Genomic DNA, 14314 nt, shown 5'->3' with positions numbered 1-14314 from the left:
CATTTTTACCCGAACCTAAAATTTGGTTTTTTGAATTCTTTGAATCGTAACCGAATCGTTTTTTTGATTAACGGTTTTTCGGTTTGGTTCGGTTTTTATATTTTTTTTAACATCCCTACCTACACCCACTTCCTCTTCCTACCCCACACAACTTCCCCATTTCCTCGCCTTCGACAGCCTTGCAACAAAAAATAAAAATTAATTGAATTTATTATTATGTTAGTTTTCAATCAGTGGCGGATCCAGCCACTTTTTGGTGGTTCAAATTTTTTTTTAATATTAATATGTATAATTTAATATTTTGGCTCATCCTAACAAAATATTAATGACAAAATAGTAATATATAATAAATTTTTATTTTGACCCACCCTAAAAGAAATTTCTGGATCCGCTACTGTTTTTTAAAAGTTAATGATGAATCTTAACATGGGTGCGAAATTGTTTTTTTTTTTGAAACTCCACGTGAGAAAACTTACTTACGCCTTAGTTTGGGTGGGAAATTGTCATTCTCCCTTCCCTTTAATAAAAAAACCTTTTAGTTTGATTTTGAAACAGCCATGTCTGGTAAACATGACCAAAGCCCAAGTAAACAATGTTTGATAGATGATGACTATGAACCAGATTAAGTATGTAGATTAGTTTGCATGTTAATAGTTTGGACGTTTTAATTAGACATTAGAGTGTGAGAGATTTGAGATGACAATAAATGTTAATTTCTTCAAAATCATCTCTAGTATTCAATTCCAATAACTTAGTTCTCCAGCTACTTCTTCAGCTATCACCTATATCTATTTAGTGTCACTAAAAAACCCAGAGGTCTTTAATTGTCTTCTCAACATGTCCAAGAATGTACTAGTAACGTTGTCGTTTCAGAAGGAATAGGCACATTACCACGTTTTGGTCTTCACCATTCACCTTTCATTGAATTAGCTAATGCCTTCCGTTTTTAGCAACATCCACTCTCTCTTCTCTCCTTTCATTTATTGTTGTTGTTCAAAAGCTTATCAGAGCAGAGAAAGAAAACAAAGACACCATATTTGAGATTCAGAGAGATTCAATCATGGCCGAGGAAAGATCCAATCAAGAGGATTGAGAACTCTACCAGACAGGTCACTTTCTCTAAGAGACGTACGGCATTTTCAAGAAAGCTAAGAGCTTACAGTTCTCTGTGATGCTAAGGTTTCTATTATCATGCTTTCTAGCACTGGCAAGCTCCATGAATACATTAGCTCTTCCACTACGTATGTTTCCCTTATCAAACCCTAGACTTTTCTTTTGACTGATTCAATTTAATTTTTTGTTATTTTTTTTTTCCTTTTCGGCTTGATTCAAGACAAAGGAGTTTTTTGATGAGTACCAGAGGATGCTAGCGGTTGATCTTTGGGCTCCTCAATATCAGTAATTTTGAACACAATCCTTAAAATCTAGGCATGTGTCATGCGAGATGAATATGAAATTTTGCAGAGCTTAACCTAAAACTACGTAAGGTCCAATTTTCATAAATCTAAAGTTAAATGAATCTTCTGCAACCATCTCTCAATCAATTTATAACACCCAGTTGATTCTCTCATGCCATTTAGGAAGATGCCTTACCATTTAACTGCATTCTGATCAAGATCTAAAAAAAAAAGATGAGAAATATATAATATCCAAAGATAAATAGTTAACCTATTTCAAGCCATGGGAAAGTACTTACATAAGAACTCTCTAGAAGTTGAACACACAAGCCAGATTTTAAAATATGTAAAATTCTTCCAGTGCAATACATTTCAGAATGTATAGTTTTATGAAAAGTAATTGTGTGACTACGGCCACATTTCACCCTGATAATAAGGATAAAATTTCCATATTGTTTTTTGGGTATTTCTAGAAGACAGGTCTCAAATGCCATCTTTATCTTAATAGAGTTAGGAATTTTGTTCTTTTTAGGTAGAACATACATATATACATAGCATGTGCAAGGCCGATTATCAAATAATATATACATTTATTTTAAAACATGAAAAAAAGTTTTGAATGGTAAGGGTATGCATGTATTATGCCCGATCAGTAAAATCGATTATGTATGTACTTTAAAACCACTGATTTTGATAGCTTAATAGGTAAGAGAGAATAAATAGAAAGTCATAGTGTCCATATATTATTCTTTATCTATTTATATTTTTGCTAATTTTTGAAGTTATTATAAGAAATTTCTCTTTGTAACATAAAATATTTGCATTACTTTGTGTAAAATGCAAGAGAAACTGAAGAGTCTGAAAGAAGTGAACAGGAATTTGCAGAGGGAAATCAGGTAATGGAGAAGGTGTTTGTGTGTAGCTTTCTGTTTAGCATAGTATTTTAAAATATATGATAGGTTATATTTATACTAATGTTGATCTGTGAAATTTATTGGATAGGCAAAGGTCCGGTCAAAGTTTAAACGATCTAAGCTTTGAGGAACTGCCTCTTCTGGAGGAAGATATCGATAATGCTTTGATATTATTCGGGACGAAAGGTTGTCATTTGAACTTCCAACCAAAACTAGATTTACTTAAACATATTTTATTTGTCCATTTATCATTACTCATGAAACCTTTCCCTCTTTTGAAACTGTTAGTACTAAATTTTGAGCATTGATCTCGACTCACCTTTCATTGACTATGCACCTAATAATTTTTTTCTTTATTTCGTTTTTAAAAAAAAATATATATAATAACAGTTTAAGGTGCTCTCAAATCGGATTGAAACTTCAAAGAAGAGTTACGATCTATTTCTCAAACAATAGCTTTAATCTATCATAGAACTTTCCTTTTTTCTTGATTCATATTTCAGTATTTCTTTTCCTTCAGCTAAGGAATGCGGCAGAAATAAATAGAAATCTCCGAATGAATTTGTAAGTATCATTGACTACTAATCTTCTACTTCTTTCATTTGACCATATAATAATAAGAAGAAAGGAAAGAGAACAACTTACGACATGAGTTTCGATTTTATTAATCAGGAAGGACGATTGGAAGATCCAGAATATGGGTTAGTGATAACGAAGAGCATTATGAAAATGTTATTCCGGCTTCTTTGCTTTACGCTTGCAACAAAACCAGCCAAATGCTACGGTGGATCAGGCTCAGATCTCACCACCTACCCCTTGCTTGACTAGTACTATCGCAGCTTCCATTTCCAGTTTTCTATAATATATATGCTAGATTGAGAACTTAATGTAGTATTTGAATGCTCGTATTTTGAATTATGTATTAGCTTTTGCTTCGTTTCAGTGCTTGTATGTTGGATGATGATGGATATTAAACGTAGTTTCGACTGTTAAGTAACCTTGCATAGTTGCATTAGTCTAGACACATTTGCTTTAAGGACTGGATCATATTGGGCCCATTTTGACAGAGAATGAAAGTTGGGTCCTAGTATCTAACTTACTGCATAAAAGAACAGTTTAGATCACTCCGTCGGATGTGGGCTGGGATTTCTAAACTCTTATACTGATACTGCTCATAAATTTGGATTATGGTAATTATTCTATAATCTAATTTTACATTTTTTTTTTCGTAATTTCATGAGAGAGTTAACAATTGTTAACTTATATTGAGTTTCATTTGTTTAACATGATTCGTCAACTCAATCCGAACTGATTAATTGAATAATCAATTTTAGACTGTTATGTTATAAAAAATTTATAATGTCGGATTGTGAATCTATTTTTATTGCATAAATTTTGGTTAGATGGCTGAAAGTCGTGTCAATTGAGGTTGAATCCTATATTAATGTTAGTTATTATAGTTTTGTCTTTGGCTGTTGGATATTGAAAGATAAAATTACCTAAATCCAAAGTCCTTGATTTGAGCTTCAGCATTTGAATTCACCAATCTGTTAGAAACGTTCTTCAAATGAAAACTAAAAAGAAGAATCTGTGTCTGACATCGATCAATGAAATGTAAATAGGCATGGCAATGTTCCCTGAGATTTCGGGACCCGTCTCGGCCCGTCCCATATGGGGTGAGGAAGCCCCTGTTTTTTTCGAGGATAGGGGCGGGGGTGAAGGTTGTTTTAGTCCCCGTCCTCGAGGATGGGGCGGGGGTGGGTGATTCCTTTCACCCGCCCCGCCCCGTATATAATATATAAAATTAAAAAAATGTTATATATATTTACTTTTTACTAATACCCTATATTTCATCTAATTCACAATTATCCTACCTATATAACCAATTTTTCCTAATTTCCCTCACCCTAAACAATTGAACAGAGCAAAGTCTGACCTATATTATGTATAGTTTTTATGTTTAAACGATTATTTAAATGTTTGTCATGTGGACGAGAATTAACTATTGTATTTGGTAATGTTCATTAATTTATATTTAATAAATTCACGTTGCTTTAACGGGCCTCCAACATTCCCCTTTGGGATGGGAAAGGAAAATTCCTATCATCCCGTAACGGAGATGGGGCGGGAGTAAGAAATAATTTTGAGGATGGGGATGGGTACGGTGAATGAAATCCCCGCCCGGCCCCATTGCCATGCCTGTGTATAAACACCAACAACAAAGCACGAAATATTGAACTGGGCCATTTAATGATTAAACACCTGACATCCTTGTCAGCATATTGTCCTATTAAATTATTCTCAATAAAGAATGAGTCACATATCAACTTTTTATATCATTTTTTTAAAAGGTATTGGGGTCTTTTTCTTTTTTTTTTTCTTTAATCATAATATTTCAATTTAATTAATTTCTTTTCAACGTTGTTCTAGTATTTTAACTGTGACAGTTAAAAAAAAAAAAAATTATAAACGAATAAGAGTTCGTTTGTCTAATATTAATTATTACATTATATTTTATTTATAAAATTAATCATACGATTTCTTGGGTGGTACGAAAATTTGAGGCAAAATTTTGGCAGTGATTAAAATGAGGTATATATTATTTATTAGAGTAAACGGCATATTGCCACCCAAGGTTTGACGTAACCCCAGTGAGTACTACAGGTTCCATTTATTCCAGATTCCCACCTTTAAAGTGACGGAAAAACGTTTGATAAAACGGTAAAGGGGTAAATTAGTCATTTTACATGGGCGGCGCACGTTAGCAGAGCACCGCCTGTAACAGTCCTCCGGTGCACATTAGCAGACCACTGCCGGTAAACTTTTTCGCTCTTTTTCTGGCGATTTTTCCACCCAAAATCACCATTGTCACCACCATTTGACTCCTCGAATCCTCCCCTACAAAACCCCTAACCTTTCCAGCCACGGCAGCTCACCGTTTGCCGTCCACCACTTCATCGAAAAACAGTCGAAGAACACGAACTCTCGGCCGGCGAATGACGACGAAACGGCTGCTGGGGACATAGAGATTTTATAGATTTGGATACGGTGGTTTCATTGGTGGTGTCCAATTGGATTTTCACCGCCGGAATCGACCGGAATCCGGTGAAGAACACCGAAACCCTAAGCCTAACGATGCCGGTTATTGGAGGGGCAAATGAGTCGGGAACCAGAGGGGTTTTGGACGACGGACTACGGGGAAGGTGATGGAGTGATTAGGGTGTTCGACGTCGTCTGAAACAGACCAGATCGGGCTGTTTCCGATGAGGGTGTGTAGTGANACCAAAATTCTGAGTTGTTTATTAAACTGAAAATCATTAAATCAAAAGCCAAAAAAAGAGGGAGATACTATAAACCTGGCAATAAAATTAGAAATAAACGTATAGCACAAACAAGATGTGATGGAAGCAGTTAGAAGTTTTGAAGAGTAAATGCTGGTAGTGAAGATAAACAACTAGCATAAGCAATGTCTCCATGTTAGTTGAAAGGATGGACATGGACTAGTTTTATCTTAACTGAGAATGAGAACAGAGCAATCCGGATGCATCAGAACCAATTTCCGCAAGTTCACAAACAGAACAAAGCTGTCCTTCCTGGGATGGAACAAACCTTGAACTGCAGTAAGGGCATGCCACATCCTTTTGTCCTCTGTATATAGGCTCATATGTTGCTCCACAAACTACGAAAGGATTTCTAAAATCATAATTCAGCTGGTATGCGTCGTTCTTGTTCTCACTCGCTTGCAAGATTTGCCTACCCTTTTTTATTTGGCTTTCAACGGTGGGATTGGTCTGAAAGTATCGCCTCGCAAAGTTAGTGGCTGCACTGTAATTACCAGTCTTAAAGCATGCTTCCATGGCATTCATCAATGCTATTCTACGGTGATTTAACGGAAGGTCAAAGTGGGTGAAATAGGCCGCTAGCTCCTGCTGGCGAACCAGATCGTCTTTCATTTCCATCTTTTTTAGCTCCATCTTCAGACCCAGAACATAAATTTTTGCTTTGTTAATTAAATCCTTTACTTCATCAACCTCTCTTCTTGAGTCAACAACAATCAAAGGAATGATATGGAGAATGCTCAGAAAAAGTTGTAAAGCCTCCGGTAATTTCTTCATATTAAAGGCTTTGTAGCCGGCTTTAAGCTTCTCTGCCAGCTGAGAGAATTTGAACACAAGGGCAGGCGGGCCACGTGCACTTGCTATTTCATTCCATCCCCTTGACACTGCCACTGACATCACTGGAGCCGAAGAGAAGGCATGAAGATGACTCTGGCTGCCCATGTTCACTTCAAGAAATAATGGTCTCAAAGGAGCAAAGTTCTTCATACCAAGCTGCCTGCTTAGCAGGCGCATAGCAACATCAAAATTTCCAGCTGCAGCATGTTCAGCAGCTATAGATGTTTTTTGTGTCCAAATTTGAGTTACAGGCATTCCAGGAGTCGGGGCAATAAATACCGAAGAATTGGCATGGCTGGCAGTGTCTGAAGTATCAGTCATGGGTGGAAGATCAAGATCCTCAAGGTCCCATCCTCCCTCTTCATTTTCTTCATGCATTTCTTCATACTCCAATGCCACATTGATATCTGCATTCGGCATGTTTTCCACATCCAGAAATTCCAAGTCCTCCCCCCAATCAGCGCCTGCTTCTTCTTCATCCTCTTCCTGAACATTTCTGCCTACATTATCCAGACCACCCTCAAATATACCTCTCGTGACCCTCAATAAAGGCCAATCTCCACCACACAAGATAGGACTTGGAGGCCTCAATAAAGACGGTAATTTTCCAGCAGGCAGAGAAGGAACATTATCTCCCAGTTCAGCTGCCAGGCGTTCAGCAATATCTCTTATCCCATGAACAGCAGCTGTGACATAAGCAAGGGGCAAATGGCCAGTGTTCTCCAATATATTGATGCGTTCCCTGATGTCAGACAAATACATGGCATTGTGGAATTGACTCATTACATCATTTTTTACTCCAGCTATTTTCAGCATTTTAGACAATTTATCTATATTTCCAGTTACAAGATAGAGGAATGATAGCCTCTCCAAGTTCTTTGTCCTTTGGTATGCACATTCCACAATGCCTGCATTACCCTGTCGCAGGGCCTCTACTCCTAATAGATACCAAAGATCTTTCTCATCAATTTCCTTAGCAGCAGCAACAGCAATCTGGATGTTACCACTCTCCAATGCCAAGTTAAAATGTGTTCTCTCATCCTTCACAAAATGAAGAGCAATCTCTGGGAAACGTTTCTGCTTCAGATATGCAATCATGGCTTGCCCGCATAGATTCGAGTTCCTAATCATGCCCATAACCAGGTCGTATCTCTTCTTCAGGAGAGACAACTTGAAGATATATTCAGTTGCATCAATGACAATGGCATGATTTTTCCCGTCTCGGTCCAAGCAATATATGGTGTCTCTAGACACTTTTGTTATATATACCGGGGCATCTAGAGTCCTCACGATTCCACTGTCTCCATTGGGAAGGCAGTATTTGATGTGATTCAGAGTCGTATATATGAAGACACCATTCTCATCCCAAGCTCCACTCTTTATCCTGATTGTCTCATGGAGAGTACATTGATGCACAAGCTTCTTACTGGCTATCCCAATTGTATGTTTGCTCAACAAAGCAACATTCGCCATATCATTTGACCAAACAACATCCCTAACAAAAAGTGTTTGAAGCTCCGCAAGAATCATCTTCTGCTGGAGATAAAAAATAAACACTCTATCCTCTGCTCTGCACAGCAAGTTTCCAGTTCCAGCATAAAATATTGCATCCGCAATGGCAGGAAGGACAATCCTCTTCACAGTCTCATTCTTAAGGTTCTTAACTTGAACTTGGTTGCTGCTCTTATCTAAAACGGCAAACCTATTTCGAGTCACAAAAACTGCTGATCCTCCCATACCTCTTTTCACCTCCTGAAGCATCTCACCCATGCCATAGCTTTCTTTAGGTATAGTATAAAGTTCATGAGATCCCCCATCCACATCAGAACAGATTAAAACAGCATTCTCAGTAGGGCTATAAGCAAGTCTTTTAGCCCCTTGAGTGAAGCTAGTAGTACCAGGCCTTCTAATCAAGATTACCTGAGTGTCACTCTGAGTTGAGAACTTGTAGCATCGCAGGAAACGATCTTTGACATGGAACATATAATCACCACTCACAGCAAAAGCAGGACGTTCTCTCTCCAATTTAAAAACAATCAACCCACTATCATGTCCAGCAGCCAGAAGATTCATCTCAGGATGTGATGCAAGAATCCAAAACCTGTCATGTTCCCTCCGAAATGTCTGAGTACCAGTCCGCTTTATGGCATCCCAAACACGAATACTCCTATCTTCTGAATTGGACACAATAATATCCTGCCTCGCGTGGAATAAAACACACGACACATTATTCATATGCCCTCTCAAAGTGTCCACTTCCCAAGCCTTTGAATCTAAAACAAGAAAGCCAATACATAAGAAGAACAGGTTAAACTTAAAGGTTCTATTTGTTTATCAATTCGGTTTTTGCACATATCATAACTTAATTAAGAGCAATCTTGTATCACAAGTAATGGAAGAATTTTTAATTAAAAACAAAACTAGATTAACAGAGAAGAAAACAAATAATACGAATAAACAAACCAACCATTCATCCGCCATATTTTGACTTGGCGATCATCGGCTGCTGAGACAATTAAAGGGAGAGTAGGATGGAATGAGGCCCAATTAACTCCTCGATCATGACCCTCCAAAACATGCTTAACAACAGCATCAACCCCACCAAACAAATCGCTGTTAATCTGGCTTAACTGTTTCGATCGCAGTACATCATCACTCGGTGCAACCGTATTCTTTCTCAATGTACTAATATCCCAAACACGAATTGTTTGATCCAACGACGCCGACACAATCAAATCGTCCTTAGGATGAAATGATGCACACGTTACATAATGATTGTGTCCCGTTAGTATAGAAACACACGTACGTGATTGCCAGTTCCATATTCTAATAGTTTGGTCATCACTGGAACTAACAATCCAAGGACATTCTTGATGAAATTCAACGGTTCGAATATAATCAAGGTGGCCAATAAGAGAAAACAAACACCTGTGTAGTTTATAATTCCACACCTTGATTTTATAATCATCACTTCCTGAAACAAACAGAGGCTGAGACCTGTGAAACTGGACACTACGGACGGGTCCATCGTGCTCGTCAAACTGATCAACGAGCGTGCCCATCCTGTAATCCCAGAGCTGGATCACGCCATTGTGAAGACTTGCCAAGATCCATGGCCTCTTACTGTGAAAACTCAACCCCTTCACTCTATTACTCTTCGTCTCGAATTTTGTCAACATTTTGCTTTATTTGTTTTTTTTTTTCAATTGTATGAAATAATGGTGATTATTGATTGGAGATTTAGGTGTAGATTTGTCAAGAAACAAAGGAAAGAGACCTCAGAAAAAAGGCTTTCTTTTATGCAAGTGTTTTGTTGCTTTCAGTCGGGAATTGGAGAAAATAAAAAAATTATGTTCCTCTAGTTCTGTTAAATTGGTTTGGTTTAAGGATAATTTTATCATCGAGCTTGACCCTGAATATTAGGGGGAAATGTGGTCGTATGATAAATGAGGCAATAGAATTGAACATTTTTTATTTTATTCTAGGCCCGAAAATGTGCATCCCTGCCCGAGAATTAGTCTCTACTCAAACTTATACATTTATCATTTATGTATCACATATGTACTAGTTGGACTAATTAATTAAATTAATGTTTACAAGGAAAGGGTTTTATCAAGTTGTAGCAGTGTCAATTTTGATATATATTACAATTAGAGTCAATATTACATTTTTAACTCAATCTCGTAAACTTTCTCCACATAACTTAGATGTGTCAGTTCACAATTGATTAGTCATAAATGGGTCTTGTTCGCTCATTATGGACCTCACCTATCTGTTTTGCGGGCTGTTATGTTGGGATTGTGAGTAAAAAGTTTATAAGATTAGGTTATTGACTTATGAGCCCATCCTTATTGTACAATTATATGTATACTTTATAAATAATACTATACTTACCATTTTTCTCATACAAACCAATATGGCAAAAAGATAATTGGGTGATATTCATAAAGAAAGTATAATTGCATGCCTAGAAACACCCATGCATGATGCATGCATATACATTCAAAGTTCCAACTGGAATGATTTCTTCATCAAATATTTAATAAATCTCGCCGGTCTGTATCTGTCATTTGCTTGCAGTATATAAAACTCCACCAGTATGCAACCAAATAAACTTGCAGAAACTCTCCCACAAATCAAGCCACAGTCCCTTTGTTTCTTTCATTATCCTGCCAATGGCAACCCAAAATTCATCCCACTTCGAGATTGAGGTTATCATCGACACACCCGCTACCATAACAACAATTGCCACAAGAGATCAGCCTAATCTTTCCTTAATTGTTTCTAGGTGAATCAAACAATCTCTAAAATCCATCTTAATCAGATTTCATGCTGGTTATTTTAGAATAAGCCTTTCTCTGGGTGGCCAAGCTTTATTATGGAAGACACTGATCGGACCAACTGATGATTATACAAGCACTCTGCGACATGTCTTCCACATACTCCACCCCACAGCTTTTCGTGTATTGTGGTTTCTCGCTCTCTTTGTCCTTATTTTACTTTCTCTTCTTTACATCTTGCGATGCTTATTTTACTTTAAGATGGTGAAAGTAGAATTCTTACACCATGTAGGAGTTAACTATCTATTTGCTCCTTGGATTTCATGGCTTCTATTACTTCAATCTGCACCATTTGTTACTCCAAAAACCTCCTCCTATCTTGTTCTATGGTGGGTTTTTGCAGTTCCGGTGGTGGCGCTTGATGTGAAGATTTATGGTCAGTGGTTTACCAGAGGAAAGAAGTTTTTATCAACAGTTGCAAATCCAACAAGTCAGTTATCGGTCATTGGGAACTTGGTTGGCGCACAAGCAGCGGCTATTATGGGGTGGAAAGAGAGTGCTGTTTGCTTATTTTCACTAGGGATGGTGCATTATTTGGTGCTTTTTGTAACACTTTATCAGAGATTTTCTGGAAGCAATCGGCTTCCAGCCATGCTAAGGCCAGTGTTCTTCTTGTTCTTTGCAGCACCCAGTGTGGCGAGCTTGGCTTGGGAATCCATAGCGGGTTCTTTTGATACTGCATCAAAGATGCTTTTCTTCCTCTCGCTGTTCCTCTTCACTTCACTGGTAATTAATATTTTGTTGCATTAAAATTTTGATCAAGAAATTGACGTAGTTTGGAAGCATTAACTAAGGATATATGTTGAAACATATAATAGTATTATTGGAGCTGATCTCAATTTCACATAATAATAAAATACATGCATTACAGCAGGTTATATCTGCAGGTTCAGGAATAATAAAGCTGGTTTGCTTTACTTTGCAGGAAGTGACAAATTGTACAGCTGGTTAAGGATATAGAGAGATGTTTTTATGTTAATTAAATATTGTTCTTTTTTTTATTTTTATTTTTTAATAGAAGTGTATATATCAGTAAGTACAGTCCTTCCATGCACCACGGGAATTCCTTGGTTTTATTAACTAATGCTAGCGCATCAAATAGCAATGGTCGAGTAAATTAGTGAAACATTAATACATTTGTAGACCATTCTTAATTTCGAAGGAGTCAACGTGCGATTAATGATAATCTAATTTATTAAGATTTGACTTATTTCATATATACATGAACAGGTTTTTAGACCAGCCCTCTTCAAGAGGTCGATGAGAAGGTTCAATGTGGCATGGTGGGCTTATTCATTTCCTCTGACTGTGCTTGCTCTAGCTTCAACTGAATATGCACAAGAAGTAAAAGGTGGCATTGCAGACGTCTTAATGCTTCTTCTTTCAGTTATTTCCGTCTTGGTCTCCTTTTGTTTGATAGTCTTCACTCTCCTCAACTCCAAATTACTTTTACCAGACAATGACCCGTTTGCTAACCTCGATAATATTTCAACCCGTTCGTAGTTCGTGTTTTAAGCTCTACTTAAATTATTTCTGGGTACAAATTTTGGTTTTGGCGACTGGTTTATCTATATGATTGTTGTTTGCTTGTTTTGTACTTTTGTTAGAGTAAACGATTTTTTACCACTCAAGGTTTGCCTTAATGGCACTTTTCCAACCCAAAAGTTTCAAAATACCACATTTTCATCCAAAGTTTATATTATGTTAATACTTAAAGCCGATTCCGACGGTGAAAATTCTTTCCATCACTACCATTTGAACCTTTGGTTTCTTCTCTACAAAATCTCTCTCACTCTTATATCTAAATTCTCACCGATTGTTAGTCATCATAAAGTTAAAGTTTTATGTTCTTAACTGATTTCCAACTGATTCTAATGATGAATATTCAATCAGTTATCACTATTCGATCCACTGACCTCCATTTTACAAAACCCTCTTATCTTGGTTTTTGGTAACTCATCAAACGTCGATTGAAAAAAGTAAAATGTATTTTAGGTATTAATGAAATATAAATTTTGGGTGAAAAAAATAGTATTTTGAAAATTTTTCAGTGAGGAAGTGTGCAAACTTTAGATGGGAAAAAGTCGTTTACTCTTTTTGTCATGTTAATCACGTAATATATTATCAATTTTAATTAAGGTTGTTGGATAAATGTACTTCAGTCCTTGTTTGTCTATGAAAGTAAAATAAATATATTAATTTTGTCTTACATTACATATCAATTTATTTATATGATGTACGTGGCAATTAAGTACCGAAGATTAGGCTACCAAACTTCATTTGGATATATTTATTTTGATTCGGCAAAATTTGGAATTTGTTTGATAGTGTAATCACAAATCAGAATCCTTTGGAAAAATGAAAAATAGTCAGACCAGATTAGGTAACTGGTACATCAAATTGCAGCATCATTTATTCATGGTTACCGGTTAGCTTCCTGCAAGAAAGGAGAACAAAAGAATGATGCATGAATTAGTTCTAGATATATAATTAACATATTTCAAATAAATAAAAGCAACTTGAGATAAATTAAGAAGATAAAGCCTCAATAAAAACAAAAACAAAAAAAAAAAAAAAACAAAAAAAAAAAAACAAGTAAGAATAATGAGAGATCAATTTGTGATGTTTTTGCGGGAACTTAAGTTTACGTGTTGGATTTGAGTTTGAATTCTTACAACTTGATGAATTCTGTAATAAAGTATGAGAATAAAATATACTCAGGAATATTTCGTTAATATTTTTAAATATTCTTCTTTTAAGCGCTGGATAATACAAAATTACGTGCTTCCAAAAGAAATTAAATATGAATGAAAGGAAACCAGTTACATCAGCCTTAATGAGGACAATGGTATATAATTATATATTGGGGAACCTTTCAGCCAGGAAGAAGCTTCTGATATTTGATTTTATCGTATGTTGTTACTACAATCAGATTATAATATGAATTTAACAGACCAAACAATCCCCACAGAGAGATTTTTAAAAACAAAAACAAACAAAACAGATAGCTAAAAAAATAGAGCAATTGTTGACTTAAATTAGATGGTAGATATTGTGAATCTGAAAACTTTAACGTTGTCTGACCCATGACAACTTACAGCTAGTTATATAGTTGACAATTTAAAATTGGTAAATTGTTGAGTTGAGAAAGAACAAATGTGGCACAATCACATGGAGATATTATAACAAAGTGAAGATGATGGACGAAACACAGACCATCGTTGAGTTGAGACTCAAGCGATTCAATACTAACAAAAATTAAACTTTTAATTAAATAAATATTGTCATAATCAACGGGATTAGGTATTGAATACCAGATACATTTAAGCTTTATTTTCTTGTGTATCATATTCAATTACAAGACATGTCGAAAACAAATTCTTTAAGATATGGTACAGCACTAACTTGTAAATCTTACAAAATCTGTTAAGTTTGAAAATTAAAAATCAATGGTTGACGTATACAATAGGTTGTTGTAGTATAATTAA

The 14314-nt window shown here is 36.0% G+C and overlaps 2 protein-coding genes and 1 pseudogene across 2 annotated transcripts; 2 read left to right on the top strand and 1 right to left on the bottom strand.

Annotated features, from left to right (window-relative positions):
* Window positions 1–557: 557 nt before the first annotated feature.
* On the top strand, window positions 558–2767 carry LOC116127560 (annotated as a pseudogene).
* Window positions 2768–5817: 3050 nt separating this feature from the next.
* LOC116127471 (coatomer subunit alpha-2-like) lies at window positions 5818–9665 on the bottom strand. Its single transcript, XM_031413126.1, has 2 exons — window positions 8954–9665; window positions 5818–8759 (listed from the first exon to the last, which is right to left on the bottom strand). Exons 1-2 carry the CDS (start codon window positions 9663–9665, stop codon window positions 5818–5820), a joined length of 3654 nt encoding a protein of 1217 aa, XP_031268986.1.
* A 996-nt stretch (window positions 9666–10661) lies between these two features.
* LOC116127559 (S-type anion channel SLAH1-like) lies at window positions 10662–12329 on the top strand. The gene is made up of 3 exons (XM_031413206.1): window positions 10662–10774; window positions 10811–11552; window positions 12057–12329. Exons 1-3 carry the CDS (start codon window positions 10662–10664, stop codon window positions 12327–12329), a joined length of 1128 nt encoding a protein of 375 aa, XP_031269066.1.
* The last annotated feature ends 1985 nt before the right edge of the window (window positions 12330–14314 follow it).

Source organism: Pistacia vera, unplaced genomic scaffold (genome assembly GCF_008641045.1).
Source record: "Pistacia vera cultivar Batoury unplaced genomic scaffold, PisVer_v2 Contig192, whole genome shotgun sequence".
NCBI lineage: Eukaryota > Viridiplantae > Streptophyta > Magnoliopsida > Sapindales > Anacardiaceae > Pistacia > Pistacia vera.
Note: the sequence above shows the minus strand (reverse complement) of the source record. Positions and strands in the feature narration are given on the sequence as shown.

Coding starts and splice junctions, on each gene's coding strand:
- LOC116127471 (XM_031413126.1), bottom strand. CDS start 9,665: ATGTTGACAAAATTCGAGACGAAGAGTAATAGAGTGAAGGGGTTGAGT. Junction 8,760..8,953: donor CAAAATATGGCGGATGAATG/GTTGGTTTGTTT, acceptor TTCTTGTTTTAG/ATTCAAAGGCTTGGGAAGTG.
- LOC116127559 (XM_031413206.1), top strand. CDS start 10,662: ATGGCAACCCAAAATTCATCCCACTTCGAGATTGAGGTTATCATCGAC. Junction 10,775..10,810: donor CTTTCCTTAATTGTTTCTAG/GTGAATCAAACA, acceptor CATCTTAATCAG/ATTTCATGCTGGTTATTTTA. Junction 11,553..12,056: donor TGTTCCTCTTCACTTCACTG/GTAATTAATATT, acceptor ATACATGAACAG/GTTTTTAGACCAGCCCTCTT.